The sequence below is a fragment of the Acipenser ruthenus genome, chromosome 12, assembly GCF_902713425.1.
Source record: "Acipenser ruthenus chromosome 12, fAciRut3.2 maternal haplotype, whole genome shotgun sequence".
NCBI classification, from domain to species: Eukaryota; Metazoa; Chordata; class Actinopteri; order Acipenseriformes; family Acipenseridae; genus Acipenser; species Acipenser ruthenus.
In genome coordinates this window covers 28,984,722-29,010,703 of record NC_081200.1, presented here as the reverse complement: position 1 = coordinate 29,010,703, position 25,982 = coordinate 28,984,722, and the positions used below count along the sequence as shown (strand labels likewise).

Sequence of the window (25,982 nt, the reverse complement as noted above, 5' to 3'; positions counted from 1 at the left end):
CCCACTTTTAAGTATGTACAGTGGCCAATGTTATTTTCCCAGTTACAAAAGTAAAATAAAACGTGTTGATTTGAGAACTAGAATTAAACTTTATATGAAAACGTGAACATTATATAAGTATAACATATTATATAAACATATATGCAGTCCAGGAAATACCCTTTTTTAATATATTTATTTTTTAATTAAAGCTGAGCATCGTCAGATGGTTCACTGTGACCTCTTTCATGGATTGCCTTTGAGCTGTAAAAACCTACCCATGTGCCAAAACGCTTCGCTCAGCATCAACAGAGTTAGGGACAACAGACAAGTATCGCTGGATCTAGATGTCCTGGATATTGCTTTGCTCGATCAGCTGCAGATATGTTTTTTGCTTTCTTTGAGACATCCATTTTGTTTGTATTAGTGTACAGTGCTTCCTGCCTAGAATTCATAAAGTCACATGACAAGAATGACTGCTCTGCGCTGCGCTTCACAAAGTCACATGACAAGAATGACTTTTCTTAGCAGCACTATACATACAGAATAGAGCAATATGCATTTAAATCGCGATTTTCTCGGCCTTATTTATAATCAGTAAATCCCTAGAGAAAATGAGCTTCTACATTTCTGTGTGTCCTGCAGGAGACCGATGAAGAAGATGGACAAGTCAGTATGGGCTCTCCCACTAGTACTAAGAGCCTGTCGCCTAAGAGAAAGCAAGGGCAAAGACAGGTAAGCCTACAGCGGGTAGGATATTTAAAAAATGGAACGTGAGAATTGTTGGTGACAAACACTGTTTGGGTCTCCTTTTTACCATTTTCAATCCTATTAATCAGTACATTTTCTTTTTAACATGCAATATTTTGAGTTTCTTAAAACAATTAAATACAATAAACTTAATAAAAACAAATATTTAAGCAATTCACAACAAAATAAAAATAAATTTAAGATACACATGTCTTTTCTGGAGTCTTCAGAGTATTGTTCAGAGGTTGTCTAAAAAGGTGCATTTGTTATAAAAAAAAACAAAAAAAAACTGTATTATACATTGCATCACAATGTGAGTATTTTCATGTGATATTTTTTTTATATAATATAAAAAGTGTGCAGAAAAACAGTGTGCCGATGTCTTGTAACACACATTCACTTGGACAAAGTTAGCCTTGTACGTTTCTGAACTCATGTATTTGAATGGATTTTTAATAAACAGAAATGCATGGTATATTTTTTGTTTTGTAACATCCATTAGTTAAGTACTGGAGTTTGCATCTTTTTTCCTCATTAAGATGATCTAAACCTACATTGCCTTTCAAGCAGTGAGCTTAGAGATTAGGGATTTGTCCATCAAGCATGCTCCATCAGTAATGGGCCTATTTCTTAGTGCTGCTCACAGCAGCATGTCCTTTCCAACAGCACCCTAGTTGTCACACTCTCGCCGAGAGCCAAGGAACAGCAAACTGTGATTGCTCACCAAGAACTTGTGCTCTTACCGATTTCCATAAACGATTCGGGCTCTTGGCTCTGGGAACATCGATATATGAGAAAGCCTTGGCTGTTAAAATTGATTTTTCACTCCATGGTCTTGCAGTGAAGCCGAAGTTTGCTGACTGATTTTAGTACTCAAGTGGTCTGACTGCAGTCTAGAGGGACCTCTGCCTGGACAGTTGTATACTGTACATGAATTTACATCCTTGTTCTGCAAGTTAGCATAGGCTAGTTAAACAACTATGTTTTACTTTTGCTAAATTATCCACATACAATACATATTATATTAAAAATGGTATGCATATAAAGATGTTGAGGTTTACATTCATAAAACCATATATTATAAATGAAAATGAGATTGAGAGTTTTATTCTTGTGAAGTTTTACAAAATGTTTTATTTTTTTTATATTCCACAGTACATTTCTGGTATCTACATATTGAATAGCTGTATCAAAAGCATTCATCCAAACCAACTGACCATAAATATAACTACAGATTGAGTCTGTGAATATCAGATGGCGATCACTGCCTTGATGTTTAATTCTAAGCCATGGCCCTCAGCCAGTTTTCAGAAATGCCATTTTGGGGACGTTTCTGTTGCTGTTATAGCATGCCAGACATGCACACGATTCATAGACATTTGGGTTCTAACCAAAAGATTCTAGTTAGGCATTTGTTTGATATATAGCTTTCTGTTTGTGCATTTCTTAATCCTTTATTATAATTGTTGTCAACCTACTCAAACTAGGAAATTGGCATTTGATAGTTATTTTGGAGGCACTTGGGTTTTCCATTTTCTTTATGGAAGTAAAAAATGTGAAGATTTACAAGTAAAGTTGTAATATTAATATTGTCAAACTCCAGGAACTGAAGTAGTAAACTGGTAAACTTTGATCCTAACTGGGATTAAGTTGATCTAAACCAGGGGAATAAATTGGGACATGATGAAATAGACTTCGCTGCACCTTGTGACTATGCCTTCTTGAAACTAAACCTCTGGTTTCTGATTCATGCTTAGAGTGAGGAAATGGAAACTTTAATGACTGCAGTAAAACTTCGTGCCATGTGAACTGTCTCACCTTGAAGGCCACATACCCTGTAACTGGCAGTAAGCAAACCAAGGTTTGAAAAGTATTCAGTCTCCAATACGAACCCCCTCCATATTTAACATGGTTGCTCTTTGAAATGCATGTACCAAAAATCCTATAAATCTTCAATGAATATTCAGTGTAATTTTACATGCATTAGGCAAGTAGGAATGCTCACAGTATAGTATTTGCTATAGCCATAGAATCTACAAGCACTGGTTAAAACCTGTGTTTTTTATGATGGCGTATACCAACTATTTTACACTTTTGATCTTTTTAACAATGTAATGCAGTACCTTAATTATAAGATAAATAATGCTGATGACCTATTCTTGAATAGTAAAACCTAACTAATTATCTGATTGCTGGAAGTTTTATATTTCTTTTACAAAAACAAAAGAACATAAAAAAGTGGTTTGTGTGAAATGTATGGCACCCAAGCTCATTTATTAATAGTTGACTTTACATCATTAGTGCTTTGCTGAAATAAAACAATGAGCTACCCCTTTTTATACCAGATCTCCCAACACTGTCTTAATTAGTTCAGCTATTTCTTGTTTTGTTTGAGGCTTAAATAAATGGCAAAAAGGTGTAGCAGCAAAGGTCTTCCAATTAAGCCTTGCAATCGCAAGTCAGACTCCTCCCTCCTTTGTGTGAAGTGATATTTCCCTCGGCAGCAACAGCATATAACGGGCCTTGAGGGACAAAGTGGGCGCAGATTTTGGTGTTGAGAGGGCTGTTACTGCAGTCCCAGAGAGGATACTGTTACCCACGCAGTGTAGAAGTCCTATCAAGGGAAAGGTTTCTTCTACATTATGTGAATTGTGACTGATAAAATTAGAAGGTATTTTACATCTGTGTTTTATTGTTAATCTTTTCTTCATTCTTCTGAGAATGCTTCCATCCCTGCGTCTCAATTACATTTAAGCAATTCTTTAAACTTAACCAGTTGATAGAAGCATATTTATTTAGGTTTATAAAATTAATGTGATTTTGGTTCCATACCTATTGTTTTCGTTGAATTGAATTTCCTACCCACAAACCTGTAGGAAACTCCACCATGCGAGAATAGCCACATAAACTGTTCTACCATAAGTGAAGATACCACACAAGCACTGGTAACAAATCCGAGATCTAGGGGCTAGAGCTAGGGGGCTTTTCTTTACAAATCAATCAATCAATCAATTTATGTTTATATACTGCCTTTCCCAAAACGCTTCAGAGTCAAAGAAGTAAAAGGGCCTATGAAAACAAGACCAAAAACAAGAATACAAGTAAAATAAAAACACAAAACAAAAACATAAAATATAAAATATAATCACATTCCAAAGGCCTGACAGAACAGATAGGCCTTCAGCCATAACTTAAACATTGGCAGAGAATCAGAATAGGAACTTGTTCCTATAGGAACAAATGTTATGGTATAACTACTGTGGGGCATGTAACCACATGCAGCATCATTAAAATGTGGTTATTTACAGGAAATTAGCTCCATTACATTATTGAATATTTTGTTAAAACTTTAAAAGTTTAAATAATATTACTAAGGATGGTTATTTCTTGCTAGTTTCCAAAGCTTATATATATATATAATATAAAATATAAAATATAAAATATATGAACATTTTGTATAATAAGGTAATTATCTGTTCTTGAAAATACATTTATAAACTAGAGGTTTCCCCTCCCAAAAAAACTTTCCTTTTCAGAGTGGTAAGAACAACCTTTCCGCCTTTGAAAAGGAAAGCCTACTTTTATTCAGCAACTTCCAGTAAGTTATTTGGAAAAGAGAAAAAAGTATAGGATTCTCTAAATTGATTATGCTATTTATTGTTGAAAAAAAGAGCAGTGCACCTCTCTGTACCAAAAGCGCCATCTACTGGCTATAATAGTATATTTATATTTCAGGTTTGTTACATTTCCTTTTTATTTTATTTTTTTTCTTGTTATGTAAATAAAACATCATGCAGATTACTAAGGCAGTGCATGTGTGCTCCTTTGATTTACCACTAATTACTTTATTTGAGGGTTTCTTGAACATCTCAAAAGACTTGGATGAGCGAAGATTCTGGTTTGCAGTTTTTCTGTGGTTTTATTTCCAAGGCATATCTTGATGCAGACTGCCCAAAAACTGAGATTAATGGCATTCTGAATACCAATGTACCATGTGTGAAATAGCATACAATTCTTGCTTTAAAAAGATGTGGCTGCAATATATAATCTATATCTGAATGAAAAAATGTTCTGTATTGTTAAATATTAAAGGAAAGGCTATATATTTGTAATACAGTAGAACATTTTTTTTTTACTACCACAATTGCCAATTACAGAAAAACTAAAATGGCAGTATTTCAAATAAAAAATCTTTTGTACTGTATGAAAACAAACTGATCTGCTTGTCAGTGGTGTCTAGTGCCATACAGATGTGTTGGTGACAGTGCTGTCATTGCTGTAGCTGGGTGGAGTGGCCATGTTTGTATTTTGATTTCCCATTATTCTTACTCTCGCCTACATGAGACTATAACATCTGTGTGTGTGCAATGTGAATAGCTTTTTCTGTTTTCTATGTCAACTGATAGGTGTTAGATATGAATCATGAGAGCTGGGTCAGACATGGCTAGTGTGAAAAGTAAATCAGCATTAGTGTAACCTCCATTCAGGTCTTTCAGGTCTCCTACAGGAGGTGTGCGTTTCAGACTTTTTACAAGATGCTTCTCAGCACTCTATTAAAAATAGACATTGAACTAGGTCTGCAAATGTTGATATCCTTGTTGGCTGAATTAGTGTGTCTAGGGATTAAAAAGAAGTATTTTTCTTCCAAACTGGTGGTTTGGCCATATTCAATGGCCCTGACTTGCTTTTTTGGGGCCAAAGCTGTATATTCGATCACTGTGGGAAGATTGAGTCACTTGCTAGACTGTAAGTTTTGATATGTATTTTGTGGTTTTTTTTTGTTTTTTTTTTGTTAATGGATTTGCTTAACTACTGTAATCCCTCGAAATTTAAGATGCATATTTTAAACATTTTTTTCTTAAATTTGAGTACAGTATAGTGACGCCTGTATTAAAATAAGCAACAAAAGACGTGATTACCCGAGTACACAAACAGCAACGTGACTGGCTTCCGAGAAAAGACGAACAAAAACGTTACTGCTCGATCTCGAATCATCCATGACATACAGGCAGTTATTCTCAGTATTAGGCTCAGTTCTAACAAACAGTTACAGTTTGGATAGATCGGAAATGCCGATTAGACCCCCGTATTTTTTGACATGCCAAGGAATACCACGGAGAAAAACAGGTGTGAGTAATCCCAACTGGAAATGAGAAGCAGCACATAACTGTAATTCTTTGTGTGATAGCAGACAGACGCAAACTGCCTCCATATACATAATTGAGGTTGTATCTTTATAAATACGTATTTATTTGATGTTTTAGTTTTTCCTCAACTTGAGAGTGGGGAAATTTGGGCTGAATCCTTAAATTCGAAGGAATACAGTATTTCTTGTTTGTGATTTTTGACACCAGGTGCCAGCTTGCTTCTTCTGATAACACTGTGCAGTTTACGATATGTAATGTGCTGATATTTGGAAAGTCTTGATGTAAGAATGTTTAGTAAAGTATTGCTATAGTTTTGAAAATATTAGATACTCAGATTCAGCTACAGAAATTACAAGATTATGTTCCTTTTTGTCTGATTTCTTGCTATTTCCTTTCCAATAGTAAATTTAAAATAAGTGCATTTTCCAGACAACAGAGCAAAAGTGTGTCAACACTATAAATCAGTGTTGTCATTTATAATGTAGTGTTTCCTAAGGTACAGAGAAACATCTAGTATTTCCCTTTGTTGTGGTTAAGGGAACCAAGTGACGTATGGTTATTATTACATTAATGATGAAGGAAAGGAAGCGTTTGCCTGCCCTTGTTTTTATAAAGCATTGTGAATCCAGCGATCTGACTGGCATACTCACTTACAATATGCTACAAGACACAAATTAAGAGGGTAAATAACTGCAAGCAGCAGGGCATTGGGGTTATGTAAAGTTCTACTAAATGAGTTTGACAGCGTTTTGCAGGTGCATTTACAATTTCACTTTCCGCAGTACTGCTTGGAGTTGAGATTTATGATCCTGACATTGGAATCCATTAAAACATTTTTTGGACTCGTAGTCTAAAACCCCTGTAATCACTTTCATTATACCTTCCAGCTACCAGGGCGAGGAGCCTTCATATTGGAACATATGTTATTGTTTATTTGAATGTGCAAGAGCCTAAATGGCCAGTACACACATTTTTCAACTATTTTTATAGAGCTGGGCTGTTAACCCTATCCATTATATATTCTTTGTCTTTTTATGTATGTATGCACATTTATTTTGTAAAATACTACGAAATATGAAACAAATACAACTGATTTTAGCCACCTCTTAACTATCTGTAGGCACAGCACAATTTTGGTTATTTTTTAATTTTTTTTTAAATGTATGTTTATTTTGTTGTTAATTTCAAAAGCTGTGATTAAATTGCTAGCTATGTGTCAATCTTTATAAAAAGCAACAATATACTGTTGGGGCGTTTTTAACTTTTTACTGACACTTGTTTAGCGATTACCTTTGATAACGTGGGAAATATAACTTTATCACCTCCTTTTATTGCCCTTCTCTACATTGTTACTTTAAATGCAGACCATGTGATAAATGCAAGCACGTGTGTGCATTGAAGGGATGTGATGTTAATGACAGACAGCAGCTTTGTGCTCCACAGGAACATTGGCCCTATTATGTTTCTGTTCTTTCTTTTGCCAATTAAAATATAATACATAGACGTGTGGAATAAAAAAAAAAGGTGCTTCCTAATCTTGAAGTGTTTGGATTTAATACTGTCTCAGGCGCCCTCTTTTAGTGGTTTAGTCAATTTGAAGCAGATGATGCACTGTAAAATTATTAATTCTACTATTTTTGTACACAGAGAAAATTCCATCGGCCAAACACAAGTATGGGTTGTGCAGATTTTGTATTGGATGATGATGAGATGGATACAGCCAGCAAGTAAGTACAGTACTTTTTATATTAAAAAAAAAAAAAAAAAAAAAAAGTTTTAAGTGTTGATGTTGTTGTTGTTTAAAATATCTGATGTCCATTATGAAAGTAATGTTTTGCATCACCCTATAGAGTTGAATGAAACCTGCTGAATAATGTTACATTAACATATTTACCTCTTTGAAAAACTAACAACAATTGAAAAATGTGACATTTTGAAATCTAACATGAAGTACTACTATACTACTCTTATGGCTTCCGGTAGACTTTAGCGATATCATTTTGTAGTTTCTTTGATTACCTGATGTTAAATAAAAGATCTCACATATCGTCTTGTCAATTACAGACGATGTTTCTCTGTACTTGTTGATTATGCTTCGGATGTTACACCTTGAAAATCGAGTGATGCGAGCTATTTCACGCTATGTTTTTCCTTTATGCAAGTCAAGGTTGTTATAATAGTAGAAAACACTAGTGGAGGCTTTGAGTAAGTTGTTGATGCTCACAATGCATCAGAGTAGAACAGTGCAACATGTCTAAGACTTTTGCACAGCAGTGTATGTTTATATATATATATATATATATATATATATATATATATATATATATATATATATATATATATAGCATCAAAATAAACTTATCACTTATATTTGGATAAAATTCACTAGATGTGATTGAAAAATGAAAAACTCTGTTTTAGAGCAGGTGCAGTGACTTTTTATTGTGCTGATTAACAATTGACATCAGGAAGATGCTGCAAAATTATCTGTCAATCTTGGGCAGGTGTTGTGACTCTTGGTCTCCCAGTTTTTGGCCTGTCATTAACAGAGTGTGTCTGGTTATACCGTCTCGCCAGGTTTGAAATTGCTTGCTGTGAGCACCCAAGACGACGAGCCACAGTACGCTGCCCTAGTCCACTCCAACATGCCGATTGCACAAAGGCACTGCTCTCTTGACAGACGTGGCATATTGGGTTTTTTCTGTGATTTTCTTTATTGCTTTTATTCAAGCTTGCAATTCAATAGCTGAAATCACTCCATGTCCAGTGTCCAATCAACTGTCTCACTAATTAGGTGATTAAGTGCATATGCTTCAGTCATAGTCACTCAAGCGTGTCATGGTCAAGGATGAATGATCGAGCGATTTAAAAAGAAACCAAAAACAATGTCAATGTCCATCATTTTATATATCTTTTTTTCGAAAATAAATGTGTTATAACAGTGATAAGTTTCTTTTGATGCTCGGTATATATAGAAAGCTAGATATACCGTAAAACTTAAAATAGTTGCCAGGTCTTAAATAATCGCTTATCTCCAATACACGCCAGGTCTGCTGCCAAATAATGTAAATAAATGGCCTTGGGCAAAACAAACTTAATTTAACAGTCACCGTTCCAAGCAGGTTATCAATCACAGTCACATTTTACTACTACTACTACTACTACTACTACTACTACTACTACTACTACTAATAATAATAATAATAATAATAATAATAATAATAATAATAATAATAATAATAATAATAATGTTATTATGAACTTACGATTGTAAAGTGACCCCAGAGATTGTAAAGTGACCCCAGAGGTTGTGCCGCCATGATACATCAACAGTCGCTTGCACAGTTTGCATTCAACTTTTTTTTTTTTTTTTTGGTCGTCTGGGCATTTAACAAAAGAAATCCCAAACAGCAGGGGGGTTTCGAGACATTTCTTTCAATACAGCTTATGCTGTACAGCGCTTTGCTGTCGAGATGTTGAATGAAGAAATTTGTCTGGTTAACACAAGCTGGAGGGGGGAGGGACGGACGGTGCTCAGTTTTTTTCAAAATTAAAATTTAATGTTAACACATATTTTTTATGTTTCAAACATATTCTACCATAGCTCTTCTCTTACACTGTCTTGTATACTAGGTATTGAGTACATATTTCACTACAGCACTACAGCTGCTATAGGTACCCCCCAGTGCTTTGGCATACTACCTGCTCCATACACGGCAGCGGCACCATATAGAGTTGCCACGATTTGGTTGGATTTTAATACAACAACTTTTGTTTAAGTAATATGCATTATACAAATAAAAAGATCGAATTTTGCGTGTGAGAGACATTTAATGTGTGATTTACAGTATTCACACATTGTCAAACGATTTCTGTTAACAGTGCGTGAATGGCGTCTGACGAACCTTCGAAGGTTTAAAACAATCTTATATAATATTTTTTATTGTTATGATGCCTCAATCCTAAGATGCTTGGTGATTCTAAACTTCTGGCCAAACTGTATAGGAATTACAACACAAGTTTTTTTTTTTTTCCTCACACACTGTCTTCACAACCTCTTGCAGCTGAACCACAGCTCATGAATGTTATTTTGTGCTGGTGTTGGAAGTTTGTACACTAGGAACTGGGCTCCAACCACAAGAACTCCTTCCTCTTCATGGTACACCACAAGGCTATATGGCATAAAATGATTATTGGTCACAGTAATGCAGGCCAAGTTTAGTCCTGGCTCCTATTGAGCTGAGAGACTGCCCTTATCATGGGATTTAAGAATTACATCATGCACTTATTTGTGGTTCAGTTTTATGCAATTTAAAAAGAAACAAAAACATACTGTAAACAACTAACACATTTACCAAGTAGGATTTTTAAATTGGTGGAATTTAAGCTACTGTCTTGCATAACTTCACTGCACAATTGACAAACTGAGAAAAAAAATGTACTTAAAAATAGTGAAGGTAAGTGACTATGAATCTGCTTCTGTTCACATATTGGTATTTTATAATAAAATGCATTTTTAATACAGCTTTCAAATGAATTATAATTATATTAAAATAAATCATGAATCGCACTGTTCGACATCCTTGTTCAAATAGTACTTTTATAGGTGTGTTAGTTGAACAAATTACTGTCTCCATTTACTGTATCAAGACTGATCTCTAGTGGACAGAGATATACTTGGTGGTGTTTGTACTTTTAGGTTGTCCTCTGAGGATAGCGGTGAAGTTTCTGCATGTATTGAAGACAGTGATGATTCTTGCGAAATGGATTCAGATAAACAGTATACTGGCAAAATGGACCTGCTAGGAGAGATTTTAGACACCCTAAGCATAAACAGCTCGGACCAGAGCAAGCTCTCAGGAGCCAAGAGCTTAGATTTCTTGAGATCAATGGATGACATTGATTATAAGGCTGTGGTAAGTTGTTTCTTTTTTATTTATTTATGTTTCACTGTGGACTGACCACAGTCTTGACATCATATATAATAGTGTTAAAGTACAGATAACTAGAAGAGTGTTTGGCTAATATGGCAAATCACACCATTATGAACTTGCAAATAATTATTATATCTATTAATAGTTTTGGGGAAATTGTTATAGTAAATGTTGCTTACCACCTCCATTATGAAGACTTTTGATGATTTTCAAATAAATCCAAGAAGTCACATGCTTCATAGAAACATGCAAACATCCAAGAAAACAGTATGCGTGCTACAAGTGCTCAGGCACATAAAAACACAGTCAGCATCCCTGTGTATTATGCAGCTGAGAAAAGCATTTGGGTATTTATTTTTCATTTCAGTGAGCTATAATGCATTTATTGTTTGTCAAGTGCTGGAGTACTTGTGATATATACAGTATGTGATAATGTAGTGATGTAGTAAGTAAGTGTAAACCTTTAAGGCCATACGTAATGGTTGTTCCCATATAAATAGTCTGTCATATTAGTATGTTCTGTGTCCAGGCAAGAGACTTCCAGTACTTTCACAAAGACCACTAAGGCTACATTCACACTGGATCCATTTCAAACGGACTCGGTCTGGTTTGTTTCGTTTGAAACAATGTTTCAGTGTGCTTGTTGTTCACACTTATCTACAAACAAAGGGACCCAGTTTGTTTGGATGCAAACTAAAGTTTGTTTTTTTGGTCCTTTTCCATTTTTTTCAGGACCGAGTCTGTTTGTGTTCATAATGCAGCTTTCAAGTGCACTTGGGTCGTTTATATGATGTGTGAACCGGATGCTTACAATATCCTTCAAGGCATATTGAAAGATGGCAGCTATTGATGTATTGCTCCGGTTTTTAATATAACATGTTTTAGATTCTTACATATTGCTGTTGAAGAAAGCACTGGGGGAGCACTTTGCTAATTTAATACATGTATTTTACACATAGGAAACTAGCTATACAAGGTAACCTGACTCGGAAGTAAACATTTCGCACGTAGTTTGGTTCCCGGTATTTATTTTGTAACCCTCATAAGGTAACCTGGGGTCCATTCGGACCCTATGGTTCTTTAGTATCAGTTATTATGTGGATCTAGTGACTTGATTTTTGTTTCCTTTTAGGAAGTTGTCAGGCACCCATCCTGTTACACTATGCAAAGGATAATTCTAGTCCAGGTAGCCTAGTTGAATTTCCCCAATTATTTTAGGTTTGGGGTCCGTATGGACCCCAGGCGTAGTGTATCGGAGGCCCAACCTTCTAGCGTGAATATCTCAGGCACCTCTTCCTGGTGCAAGGCTTGTTTGAAAGTGCCTGTAACTCAAAAAGCTAGCAACACAGTCAATATACCAAATGAAAGAGGAGGGTTGAGGCTTTCCTATGATATCTCATGTGCCCATGACATATTCTTAGAATAAACTACAGCATCCAGAATACAGTGGTGCCTTCACTTGCTCGGAGACAGCTGTGCGCTTTAGGCGTCTTATCCATTTTGCATAGCATAAACAACACATTATAGCAAACGATGGCTAGAAGTAAAGGAAAAGCAAAATAAAGTGTTCATATACACATGTTCATTCATTCATTTACTCCAGTTGTTAGTTATATGTTGTTTTATTACTCCACTAGGTTTATTTTATTCAATTTTTAAAAACATTTTATTGCTCCAGTTGTAAGTTATATGTTGGTTTATTACTCCAGTTGTAAGTTATATGTTGTTTTATTACTCCAGTGGGTAATTATATGTTGTTTTATTGCTTGGGTCCGGTTGGACCCCAGGTTACCAAGAAAGGTACCAGGTTTTCTGACCTGTACTTATGAGGGTTAAGTACAAAACTGTATTGGTGTGCTCAGTAAGTTAATAGCAGAGGTTGTGTGTTAGCACCATTCAAAAATAAAATCGACACTCTTATGGATTATTTGTTTAATTATTCTGATTATGTGTATATCTCGTGTTTAAATGGTAGTAGCTGATCTATTTTTTTTTTAATCTGGTTTTTTGTACATTTAACATGTTTTGACAAGATGACAATGTAAAGAAAATGAGTTGTTACGATCTGCAATAAATTCACATATTGTTTAATTTGTAATAGGTCAATGTGTTGTTATACACTGTTGTTTTATTGGCTTTAGAGTGCCATCAGTGAATTGAAGAATAGCTGCCATCTTTCAATATGCCTTGGAGGGTATTGTAGGGCAGCAGTGTGGAGTAGTGGTTAGGGCTCTGGACTCTTGACCGGAGGGTCGTGGGTTCAATCCCAGGTGGGAGACACTGCTGCTGTACCGTTGAGCAAGGTACTTTACCTAGGTTGCTCCAGTAAAAACCCAACTGTATAAATGGGTAATTGTATGTCAAAATAATGTGATATCTTCTAACAATTGTAAGTCGCCCTGGATAAGGGCGTCTGCTAAGAAATAACTAATAATAATAATAATATGGTAAACATCCGCTTCACAGACACAAAACGAGTGTGCTTGAAAAATGCACTGACCCAGTGTGAATGCTTAGACTTAATGACATTTTAAAATATTAATTTAAACTAGCACCAAGTCTCAACCACCGAGTAGGATTAGTTTGTTATTGTAAGTTTGTGAGCTTAACATTTTTGTAATTATTATTATTATTATTATTATTATTATTATTATTATTATTATTATTATTATTATTATTATCTTCCAGAACAAGTCCAACACACCCAGTGAGATTAGCCTACCCCAGCTGTGCATGGGTGGCAGTGAACACACAGGATGGAATCTTGGGCAGGATGACAGTATGCTTCACGGGAAGCACCTTCCACCATCCCCAAGGAGACAGAACTGTGGGGGCCCTGGAGATGCATTGTATGTAGTCACAGAAGAACATAGTCCAATTCCTCATGGTCTTCATAAAAAAGACTTCTCTAAAATCACAGTGAACTCTGCACCCCCAGTAGGTTCTCAGAACGCTCCAGCTCAAGCAGACCGCTCCAGTGTTGTCCAAAGAGACAAACTACCCAAACAAACACTAAAATGCAGCCCAGAGAGTACCTTTCAAGAGCAAAACCCCAAAAAGAAAGGACATCAGCCATCCGTTCTAGTTCCATGGGAAAAGGAAGACATTGAGGAAGATCTGAAAACGGAAACAGAAGAGAAGGGCCTTCTGGAAGAGATTGAGTCCATATATTGTATAAGCTCTGCTTTTAATGCTGGTCTAAACATTTCAGATCCCGGGGAGAAAGCTTAGTTACAGCATACACAATGGAAATTTTACATTTGTTTCCTATCTCCAGAAACCTCACAGCACAGGCAACTTAGTTACCCTGTTTATTTTTCTTTCTCATTACATTTTTAATTTTTCCTTTTTTTTTTTTTCTTTCTCCCCTCTGGATGAAGCAGTTACATAGTTTTCAAACACATACTATGATGTTGGTTTACAGCTATGACTAAATGTTTTGCATCGCCCTGCTGAATAATGCTACTTTAACATATTGAATTACATACCGCTTTGTAGTTTTCCATATACATAACGAAAAACACTATTTTAATCACAAATTGAAAAATGTGACATTTCAAAATCTAACATAATACTGTATTATTATTATGGCTTCCGGTAGACTTTCACAATATAATTTTGTAGTTCCTTTGATTACACGATGTTAAATAAAAGATCAGAATTATGTTCATATAGTTTTATTTTTATTTGTATTATGTCTCAATCCTAAAATAGGGGATGCAAAACTTTCTGCCATAGCTGTAGATACGAAGGATTTTCTTAAGAATCTGTGATACAGCAGTTGGGACCTTGACTCGCTTAGAATTGGAAACCTGATACCAGTTAGAATGCAAATATCTACTGAAATTAAGCTTCTCAATGCAATCGAAAGGGATAAATGGTTTTCACCAATTCCTTAGTTAAATGATTAGTATGTTGCTCTGTGATAAAAGGGAAATCTGTTTTAACTTAAATACTGAATCATAAAGTATGTGGGAAAACTAGAAACATTTTGGTCCTGAAGACAGACATTTCAAAGTTGTTGTTTTTTGTGTTAAAACATTGGAATGTGTCATTTGGACTAAGACATTTTAGTTATAGTCTGTTTCATATGTTTGTTTTTTTCATTTTGCATTTCATTAAGATGAGAATAGTAAATTTCAGTTGCTTGTTAACTCAGACAAAGTTTTAAAAGTATGAATTTGCACTTTTGAACAAGGGTACTTAATAATTTTGGAGCAGTACAGGGATATCACTGTGTTTTGAAGGTTACTCTTTATTGAGGACCTCCTTTTTAATGGTTAAAAAATAACTGAATATTTACAGTAGTTTTATAAATTTTATAGGATACAATATAAGATTATGCCTTAAATAAAATCACGAGCCACCGAATAATATTACTGCAGTGTTATTAATATTCATTTTTTGTCCAGGCCTCTTCTATTGATATACAAAAAAAACCAAAAAAAAACAAAAACGTTATTGTTGCTAGACGTATTTAAATCCATCTTTGTATGCACATATCATAGGAAGGGTTCCATTTAAACTGGGAACTGATACAGTAACAAAGTATAGTATTTCACCACAGTGTTTCTCAGGTCTTCGTTATCAATACTGCAGTTTGTAAGATGGGCGAGGATGTACTTTAACATAAAGATATACTTGATTGTAGAAACAGCTGAAAAATCAATGTTTGAACAATGTCAACTGCATGAGAGCAATATATCTTATCCCGAGAAGTTTGCTTGTTGGCATCTCTTGTCTTTTTCGACTAGACACTTGTGTTTCCTGTGATAAAAATGGCCAGCCTTTTAATATGCCTTCCTAGGAGTTGTCCAGTATTAGAAATATACAAATGTGTCTTTGGGGAAGTAAGTGTGGCTGTTGTAAAGGTCTGTTGGGATATCTTGCTGCTGATGTGTTTTACTGCTAAATATATCTCTATAGTGAAGTATATCCAAGATGTCAAAAGAGCCAAATAAGAATTGTATCATTTGTTGTGGCAATACATGTCTAGCACCTTTTTAAATATAATATACTCTCCTATGGAGATAATGCGATCTAATCATAACTATACAAAGTTGCAGAAGATAAAGCGATATATACAGTAGTATATGCTGTTCAATTTGTGTGGAAGAATGTTGTGTTTCCCAGGATTGTTATACAATTATTAGTACACTTTTACTGTAATTTCCACTGCACCCCCCCCCCCCCCCCCCCTATCAAATTACTATATTGTTAGTGTAGCAGCATATTCTGTTATTACTGTAGTTTAAAGATTTTAATGTTTAAGTGAATGGTAATCCTATATTCAATATGTGATGAGTTGTGTGTATATGAAGTTATTTTTGCAGTTTATTTTGAATTTGACAAGTTAAGACCAAATCTAACATTCATCCTAGTATAAATGCATACATTTATTAGACTGCATATTATCAACCTTTAACCCGTGAAACACATTATAATAGTTTTAGATTTAGATCAAGAAGTCGGGTGACAGTGGATCACATTGGCATGTTTGTGGAAAGGTCTTAGGAATCCGTAATAAATGATGCTGCCTAGAATGTACCTAACTTAGCCAATATAGTTCAGGCTTACGAATTAAAATATTGTTTGCATGTACGGTGCACACAGACAAGCCAAGCCCTAATGAACTTTGTGGCAAACCCACTGCTGTTTGTATGACCTCAGCAATGCCAGTTATTTGAACACATTTGTTTTTTTTTTCTGGGGTTAACCAACTCCTCTGAATTGTAATCCCAATCAAAGAGAGGCCTCATGTACAGAATATTACTGGATGCACATGCTAGATGTACTGTATTAATCACTTCTGTCTTCTAGTGAGATAAAAAAAAATGATTGACAGCCCTGTAAATATGCAAAATGGCAAACAAGCCATACACACACACACACACACACACACACACACACACACATATATATATATATATATATATATATATATATATATATATATATATATATATATATATATATATATATTATATATATATATATATAATGTGCATAATATGTCTATTGTTTAGGAATCTTAAATGACAATTTTATATCATGAAAATACAAAAGTAAACTGTACTTGAAACTGAGTAAAAGTAACTTTAATTCAGCCTTTGTTTATTTGTTTGTTTGTTGTGGTACTGAATAAAACCAGTTTCCTTGTCATGTTTGCTACACTAATAAGTCTCTTATGATTGCAGCTCAGTGTATTTGCAGTTGTAACCTTGCTTTGTTTTGGGGGTTTTGATGTATTTGATCTAAGCAGTGACGGATTGAAATGTCACAAGTGTATATTTAATCAAGGGCCGAAAATCAAATCGTGCATGGCAGCTTATTTAGTTCTGTCTCTATACAATATGAAATGACTCCGGAAGGTTAATGTTTGAAAATGTCAGCTGTATTTATATCCTCTGTTTAGATCGAATGAATTGAGTAGACCCCAACAGTATGTGCTGAGATAAACTGTTTATTTTAGAAAGGAATATTGTTTTAAGTAACAATACTAACAAGAAAATAATTTCCAAGCAATGCACAATTCATTTGTATATTGTACACATTTTAAGGCAAGATTTGTGCCTTATGAAAAGGTTTTAATGACAATGATCAAATTACTGTCCTGCTGAAGTTTTTTTTTTTTTTTTTGCACATACACTGTACTGGTATTGATGCAATGGCATCCTAACCTAAGGTGGTATTCATATGCCCACAACAGTTCAATGTAATAACAACAATGTAATTCACATTAATGTGTAGCCTCTTCCCTGTTTTTAACAGGCGTAGGGGGGAAAAACACTTTACACTTGCGTTCTGTAATTGTCTTTTACATGCAGCAAATTTAGTGTACGCATTTCTCAAGTGTGCACCACAGCTGTTGCAGCATCTTAAATATATTATTATTTATTTCTTAGCAGACGCCCTTATCCAGGGAGACTTACAATTGTTATATCACATTATTTTTACATACAATTACCCATTTATACAGTTGGGTTTTTACTGGAGCAATTTAGGTAAAGTACCTTGCTCAAGGGTACAGCAGCAGTGTCCCCTACCAGGGATTGAACCCACAACCCTCCAGTCAAGAGTCCAGAGCCCTAACCACTACGCCACACTATACCTTTCTGTTTTTCTTTGTTTTCTAATATTAACAATCCCTCCAGTAAGTGAAATATGAATATCTTATCTGCATGCTAGATAACATCAGCAAGATGTATGTGTTTTTAAAGTGAAATGCCTCAACATAATACATTATATATTTATTATGTATCTTATTGATCTGTAATGTTAAAATGCAATAAAGGGAATTTGGAGATATATTGAGTTAATTGAAATATTACAACTGATGTTTTAATTCTGTAAATGTATTATCCCTTTTGCTAAGTAATTTTAATTCCGCCCAAAACATTTGATACACTAAATAAGACATTTTGCTGCATAGGAAATGCATGTTTTTGAAACACTGTATAAAGGAATGGTCTACTAGATGTGCTTCCTTTTGAATGATGTGTATAGACACGGCATAAAATTATACCAGCATATTAAGAACTTTTTTTTTTAAACATGTCACTTTACATTTAATTGAATTATGAAGTTGGGTCACTGAATCTGTTTGTGAATGCAATGTTTAATAAAATAGTCCCATAGTTATTAAATATTAAATGCATTGTGTTTTAATAACAAAAATAATATTTAAAAAAAAAAATTATAATTGAGGCATACACAATGGTAAATAACTGGAAATAGCTCAAAGGATCTGTCTAATGTTCATACAACACACATGCGCAATATACAGTAAATATACACACTTTTGATTCTGGTGCAGTTTGCATATAAAAGGCATGCTTGATTTATGATGCTTAGTTTGTTGGTTACATGTTATGGTTTCGTTTTCCCTATTGCTGTTTTTGATTGTAGTGGTTTTATTTGTACAGGTTTGAAAATGTCTCAAAGGTTCTACTGGTCGAGGAGTGTGCTGGCATGTTGTATTTGACTGCTTGTGCATTGTGTGGAATGTAACCTCTCATGGGGTACAGTACAGTGCGTTGTGTGTAGGATCCAGAGGGTCAGAGAACTGTGTTGCAGGTGAAACTGTACAGTTCAATGCTGCTCATGTCCCAGTGGCAATGCATAAGCCTGAACTTTTTTTTTCAATTTGTAATGACAGCAGAACAGAAACCTACAATTCATTGTTTTTATGTGCACTTCTGCTCTTTACCAACAGATGGCAGTACACTCATTCAGAAATAAGCATTTTGGCCTTGTCTGTCAATACAGTCCTTGCCACATTGTCATCCTTTAAGTTGGGTACATCCTTTAAAATGTTCTGTAAAGACAATAAAGAAAATCTTATTAGATTTATCTGTCGTAAATGTTCACAATGTCAACTTATTCTTTCTCATGTGCTGATCGCAAAAAACAAATAAAAATCTGTTGTAATAAATACATTTCTGTTCATTTTTAATTGCATTATTTACTGACCAACTGTGTGTGGAATTACTGCTTCACATTAAATCTGGTAGGTTACACCTCTTATTTTGCTTTATAGCCCCATTTGTACATTTGTTTCTACCAATCCGATCAAACTTAGAATATGTGAACCTGTTAGTATACCTATTCTTATCCTGTCTAATTTATAGATCTTTAGTTAAATGCATGTAATCTATTCTTGTTATGTCCTATTTGTAGGATGCAAATCTATTTAAAAATAAACTAATCATTAAGACCCAACAGGAATCGCAGATTAGTAACTACTGCTTGTGTAAATGAAAGTACTATTTTATAAAATTCCAATGTACTCATTCTTTTTTTATTTTCTGGCAGGTGGCCCATATTTTATTTTTGGTTTGATTCTTCCTGTTAGTGTAGCCACGACACCCCCTGCTGTCTATTTTATGGTATCCCAGTATTCGATATATCAACAATGCAGCACAACATGGAGCCACGACTGAAATGCAGCGCATAACAGACTCTGTTCTAGAGTAGAATATGGTGTGTGGTACCCACATATACAATACTTTTAGTGCTTTTTTTCCATAGGCTGCTATAGTAACATGTTCTTGTTATTATCTATATCTTTATATGTATACACATACATTCATACATACATAGTGTGTGGTCGGTCGGTTGGTCTAGTGTGGAGTAGTGGTTAGGGCTCTGGACTCCTCACTCGAGGGTCGTGGGTTCAATCCCAGGTGGGGGACACTGCTGCTGTACCCTTGAGCAAGGTACTTTACCTAGATTGCTCCAGTAAAAACCCAGCTGTATAAATGGGTAATTGTATGTAAAAATAATGTGATATCTGTATAATGTGAAATAATGGATAAGGGCGTCTGCTAAGAAATAAATAATAATAATAATAATAATAATAATAATAATAATAATAATAGCAGAGCCAGTGATTGTTTAGGTTTGAAGCAAGGTTAATTTAAAAATCAAATTCCAGCTATTTTCATTAAAAAAGAAACTAAGGCCTAGTTTACTTTTATGATACAGGAATGGTTTTGTTAAACAGTGAAATGTGTTACTAAGTAATGCCACACTTGAGTGATGGGTTTACCGTATATCTTAAAACATGTTCTCGATGGACCACATTTACTAAGCTCTGAAGCAAGGTTTCCATGATCTTTTAAAAGAAACTCGCAGAAAAAAACTTGTCTGTTATGTTAAAGTCCATTCTAATTAATTCAATTCAGTTTTGAAACCCTTTTCAATGACAATACTATTTTTAACCCTAACCCTCTTCAAAAACATTTCGTAAAAGGTCTGTGTATATGGCTTTAGGTAAGAAACTAGCAAAATAAAAGCTAAGGACACGACAAGCCAGTAAAGGCTTTAAAATCAGTTTCTTTCCTCTTATTGGTACAAGAAATATCTGTGGTTCCTCTTTTTCTTCTGTCGATGGTCTTGTGGTTGCTTGCTTGCAGGTTTTATATAAATGAAAAGATCTTCAAGTACTAATACTAAGAAGATAACTGATTTCAATTGAGTAAGCCCTGGGTCCACCTATTGTTATTAACGGAATGAAACTTAAGTGTGAAAGGTGAGAGTGAAGCAGAATTATTTCAATGCAAACTGAGAAAAATATCATACTGCGGTGGGATAGACTAAAGTTTTTTCTCTACCACAAAGTTTGCACTAAGATGACACATAATTCCATAAAAAAAACATGATTTCCTATTGAATTCATATTTATTAATATGAATTACACATCAAGTTCTAATACATTCTACATCTATTTTAAAGTGTAATCATAAAAACTAAAACTAAATCACAATGTTAATTTAAAGTTATTTACACGTACCCAAGTTGTTTCTAAGTAGTACTTTAACAAGAGTATGCATTGGAGCAAACCAGCCCTAAATCTGAAATAACTAAATTCATCAACATTCAGATGTGCAACAGACTGCTGGGCAAATAGAAAACATAAATTACAATGTAAAAGAAAAACAGACATGGCTAATTCCACATATCCCATGCTAGTCATGATGGAAATTAATTACACTTTCAAATGCTTTTGACTTTTAATGACAATTTACAAATGTTTTACAGTACAAATGGAGCCAAAGCTGTTCTTGTTTAAATAAGTCTTTCCATGGGTGGCGGCTGCACCATGTCCCACATCTCGACCCGGGATCCCTCCTTCTCCTGTCGGCTGGGGCTGTAGGTCCCCTGGGTGGCCCTCCTGTTCATGTGCACAGTGAAAGCGGTGGTGGCTAGGAAGAGGGCTATGAGTAGAGCCACCGAGACCAAGCATATGGAGAGAGTGAGCTCTGGGGTCAGCTAGAAAGTGTCACAATCAGTCAGTCAATGATTTTTCTTTTTTTTAACAATATAAAATGCATTGGAGCTGCAATGGTAAGATCATATTCTCTAGACTTGCTAAATAGACGATAGTAACACGGACCCAATTTTTATCCATGCATTCAATTCACCTGTATATTAAATGCCTTGTCTCTGGATGCTTATGTGCAGTGGAACCTCAGATAGATATTGTACTGGTGAAATGAGAAGTTTTGAAAAAAAGGAGTGGGAATGAGAAAACAATAAAGACATGTTGAAAGAAGAAAACATTTTCAGGAAATTAGTCATTTGGTAAGTTCAATAACTCAAATAATTTGATGAGTTCATATTGTTTATTGAATTAACTATGATGTACAAAAACTTTAAATTTCCACTTCCACCTGGATGTGAGAGGTTTGAGGCCAGGAAAGTATTTGTATATCGTAGTTAATCTAATAAACAATGTCAACTCTTCAAATCCATTTTCACTATTACCACAAAAACAATTTCTTTCAACAAAAAAATTAATTCAGATCACTGTCCCATGACCTGGTTTATAAAGTAACATGAACAATACCTGGTTTTACACATGCTTTGGGGAATGAACCCTCAAGTGCATGAATCAACTGCCCTTGTTCCACCATTACAAACAATGGTTTTGAATATAGATCAGCATGCCTATACAACTGTTCACATTGCGGTTGGTCATCATAACATCACCTGAAGTATTTTAGCTTACAGAATTACATTATATTTATGTTTATTTCTGCTAGTGCAAACTACAAATTCTGTATTTTTAGCTGTGTGCTTTATATCCAATAATGTGACTCATCATGATTCTCTCTCTATTATGGCTGGTAAAAGCTTATAGGGACTGCCAGTTCCTGGATCAACACTTCTAAAGGACTCACAGACCCCCACATGTTGTTCCACTGTCTCTGTGAATGTCAAATGAGTCGTTCAACAGGCGGGAGCTTGAAAGAGTTGTTTGGCAACACCACTCCAGTGGGATCCAGATGCCTAGTGCTCAGTGTCCTCTCCAAATGCTGTGTCTCTCGGATTTTTAAAACCAGAAAAAATAAAACAATTCCTAGTGTTACTACGCCTCCAATGACACATGGCACAAGAACAGTTGCTAACTTTGGCCCCTTTATTACAGGAGCAGTCTGTGGAAAATAATGTAAAGAGATATTAGACAGCTTGCCTGAAGGTAAATTATCTGTCGTGTACTTAACCATGTGGAACTCATACATTAATACTAAGAAAGTTTCTAATAATAAACTGGGATAAATAAAGTAGTAGGGTATTGTAGACAGACCTCACATTAATATTGTTAGCAGCATAACTTTACTTAGTGATGACTGTGTACAGCAAGAGATGAACAAAGCTTGATCTGAAAATGAAAAATGCATTCCACTTTGTACTGCATTATAATTCACTGTTTATATACGGTATTTAACAGTTAAAATTAAGGTGCAAAAAAGGGTTTCCTGTAACTGTGCTTTGAAAGTCTATCTGAAGATACCTGTGCCGATATCTACTATAAATTCTACAAAATCACAAGTACGTGGTTAGGGTTCAAATATGTGTTTGTGTAAAAGTGATTTACAAAAAATGCTGCAAGATAACATTTAGACTTAACCATTTTAAATTTGAAGCACTTACAGTTGTTGCATTTGGGGTTTCAGGAATATCAGTTTCGTTCAGGGCTGTAAAGAAACCAGTATATGTGAAATACCTCTGTAGTTTATATATCATTTACTCTAGATAAGAAAGATTTCATCAAGGGAACAAGCTTTTAAAAGAAATATTTAAGGATGATCGAATCTACCAAGTAGCAGACAGATACCTGCTAAACTTCCATGGCAAGTCCCAAGGAAGCCTGTATCTGCATTATTTTGTTTTGTCTGAGAATAACAAGCTGGTTCCAGTAGTCACAAAAAACTCTTGTAGGGTCAATACTGTCAGTCAGTTTTCAGTGGGCGAAGTCTTAAGTCACTCAATATAAATATCTCTTAATTAAATAAGGAAACTGTACTGAAAAGTAGGGTTTTGATCTTGAGGTTTTCGTTTAGATCAATTAGTCTGAGCATGTGAACGATCCAATATTATATGAACTTTTTGTATTTTTACTGACTTGGTAAAAACCTAAATATTCAGTAAATTACCAACTTTTACATTCGAGGTAAGTTCTAAAATAGCAAGTATACAGTCAAGAATACAGTCAAAGCATTCCTGGTGATTTAAGTGATGACTAGTGTTTATTAAATTTAGCTTGCTTTATTTATTTGTTTTGTTCACAATTCATGAAGTTCACTATTCACTCAAATTTCAACTAGTGCTAAATCAAAGTTATTCAGTTCAAAAGTTGAGTGCATGAATGACATTGAGCTTTGCGGTACTGCAAGGTCATACAGTGTTTCTCAGCACAGTAAGGTTCTAATCAGCCATTTGCCTTGAACTAACTAAATCAATCTCCAGCAAAGTCACAGAGAAGAAATAAAAACATTATAGCAAAGCCATATAGACCATTTACTGCTATAAGCCTATCCATCATATTGCATAGATGATGTTGGGCAAAGTCCATTGGTCTTGCTGGCATTAAACAATCTGCCCAAATGATGGATAACGGCAACTTATAAGAAAGCTAACGTGTGATTACCTTGTAACAATGAAGTGTTGATCCTCAAAAGAAATATGAAAAATGTTAGCCAATGCATCCTGAATCAAGTTTTTTCCTCCACTAAACAATAATATTCCAGTGACTCTTTCAAATCAATCCCCACACAGGAGTAAAGATATGTGTCCTTCAATAGCAATTCTTCTACAAGTCTACACTGTGAGTACGACGACAGAACACAAAGATTTGCTGTCAAATCTAGTTTTCCTTGGCAGTGATTGAGAACCTTTCCGGTGAATACATTGCTTTTTAAAAACATCGCTTTTGCTGAATTGCACTGTGGGAGGAGTGACTGTCCCATTTTGCTCAATAAGCATTGTTTTCATGTTTTAAGACTGATGAATACAGACATCCTGTACGAATGCAAGGCTCTAGTTTCAGATTACAGCCACACCTGAGCACAGGGTTTACTATGATCTCAAAAATAGATTCCAGTTACTATATATATATATATGTATATATGTGTGTCATTTTGTAGGTATTTTTCATACCTCAATGTTTCTCCTTTGAGCAGTTAGCCATGACAGGATGTGTGTTTTTGTGGTTGGATAGTGACACACAAGGTTGTCTGCTTTACAGAACTGACATCAGGTAAAAAAAAAAAAAATGCAGTGTCAAAAAAGCACTTCACAGAATCCCAAATAAAGGATTGAAACAAAGGCTACATAACATCTGACAAAAAAAACAAAAATGTTGCATAACAACATCCCACACCTGTGCTGTTTGATAAAGGCTCCCTACACCACAGTCACACATGAACATAAACCCCATTGCATAACAACTTATACTAATGCACATTGACAAGAAATCTGACAGTTCTGCAAAGATGGCGATGCAATCCATGAACATCATTACTCTGAAGCCTCTTAAGTCTGTTTTTAAGATAAACAGTTTAATGCTTTGCCTTGGATTGCATCCACATTCTTGAGAAAAAGATTTTAGAAACTTCTGATTAATACTGTTAAATCGTTTGAATAGCATGTATTTTTCTGATTACATTTCCTTTTTTATTTTATTAATGTAGGGTAGGGTGGGTTAAGAGGCCTAAGTGGGGTAAAAGGCCTTTTTGTCCTGGTGCTAACAGGAAATGATGTAATCAGCAATAATCAGTTTGAGGGGATTGCCACTCTCTAGACACACCTGCTACCAGTTTTTGCAGCTCAACAGACAACCACATGTGAGAATTTCTCAAAGTTTTTACTTTTATGACTAATTCTTATAATATTTTTTTTCAATTCGGTTGCATGGTGTGAACACTGTGAGGCCTGCAGGTTCAAGGGTGTATATTAAAATTATGAATTGAACTATTGGCTTCATGATAATGTTGTGTTTGTGTTGGTGCTAATTATGCACAGCCTTAAAACAATGAAAACAAAATGTCTGTCTTTTGGGTAAGAGGTGTCGTCCCCCCCTGTTTAGGGTAAGAATCCTGTGCGAGGCCTCTTACGCCATGATGAAGTAAATTGCAAGCTAGGAGGGATTTTTTAAGGAAATATGACACTGTGTATCATATTACTAAAATAAGTTTATTTAGCAATCCCATAATTCAACAGTGACTCTCTAGATAGGCCCTAATGTAAGTTTGTCAAGGACAGCTATAGCACAGTCATAGCTTGTGTTGTAGTTTGACTGAAAAAGTGTGTACAATGAAGAATGACAAAGTTAGAGTTACAGAATTGTAATAAATGAGCTTGTTCAATACTAAGTAGCCTAGATTAT

The 25,982-nt window shown here is 34.9% G+C and overlaps 2 protein-coding genes across 10 annotated transcripts in view; one reads left to right on the top strand and one right to left on the bottom strand.

Annotated features, from left to right (window-relative positions):
• Positions 1 to 16,719, top strand: part of LOC117416863 (DENN domain-containing protein 1B) — a 100,446-nt gene extending 83,727 nt beyond the window's left edge. For both annotated transcript variants that reach the window (XM_034028303.3, XM_034028305.3), the window contains 4 exons: positions 625 to 714; positions 7,524 to 7,603; positions 10,576 to 10,792; positions 13,499 to 16,719. In XM_034028303.3, the coding sequence (XP_033884194.3) occupies positions 625 to 714; positions 7,524 to 7,603; positions 10,576 to 10,792; positions 13,499 to 14,041 (930 nt within the window). In that variant the 3' untranslated portion in view covers positions 14,042 to 16,719. The remainder of the gene's footprint in view (positions 1 to 624; positions 715 to 7,523; positions 7,604 to 10,575; positions 10,793 to 13,498) is intronic.
• Positions 16,720 to 20,181: 3,462 nt separating this feature from the next.
• The window catches only part of LOC117416437 (protein crumbs homolog 1-like), a 37,849-nt gene continuing 32,048 nt past the window's right edge, over positions 20,182 to 25,982 (bottom strand). For 2 of the 8 annotated variants that reach the window (XR_009330750.1, XM_034924931.2), the window contains exon 13: positions 21,445 to 23,292. Coding sequence is in view for 3 of the 8 variants with exons in the window: in XM_034924931.2 (XP_034780822.2) it covers positions 23,287 to 23,292 (6 nt within the window). In the remaining 5 variants the exon portion in view is untranslated. Of the gene's footprint in view, positions 23,293 to 25,982 lie in introns of all 8 variants that reach the window. The other 6 variants (XR_009330749.1, XR_009330748.1, XM_059034771.1 and 3 more) reach the window with 6 other exon arrangements.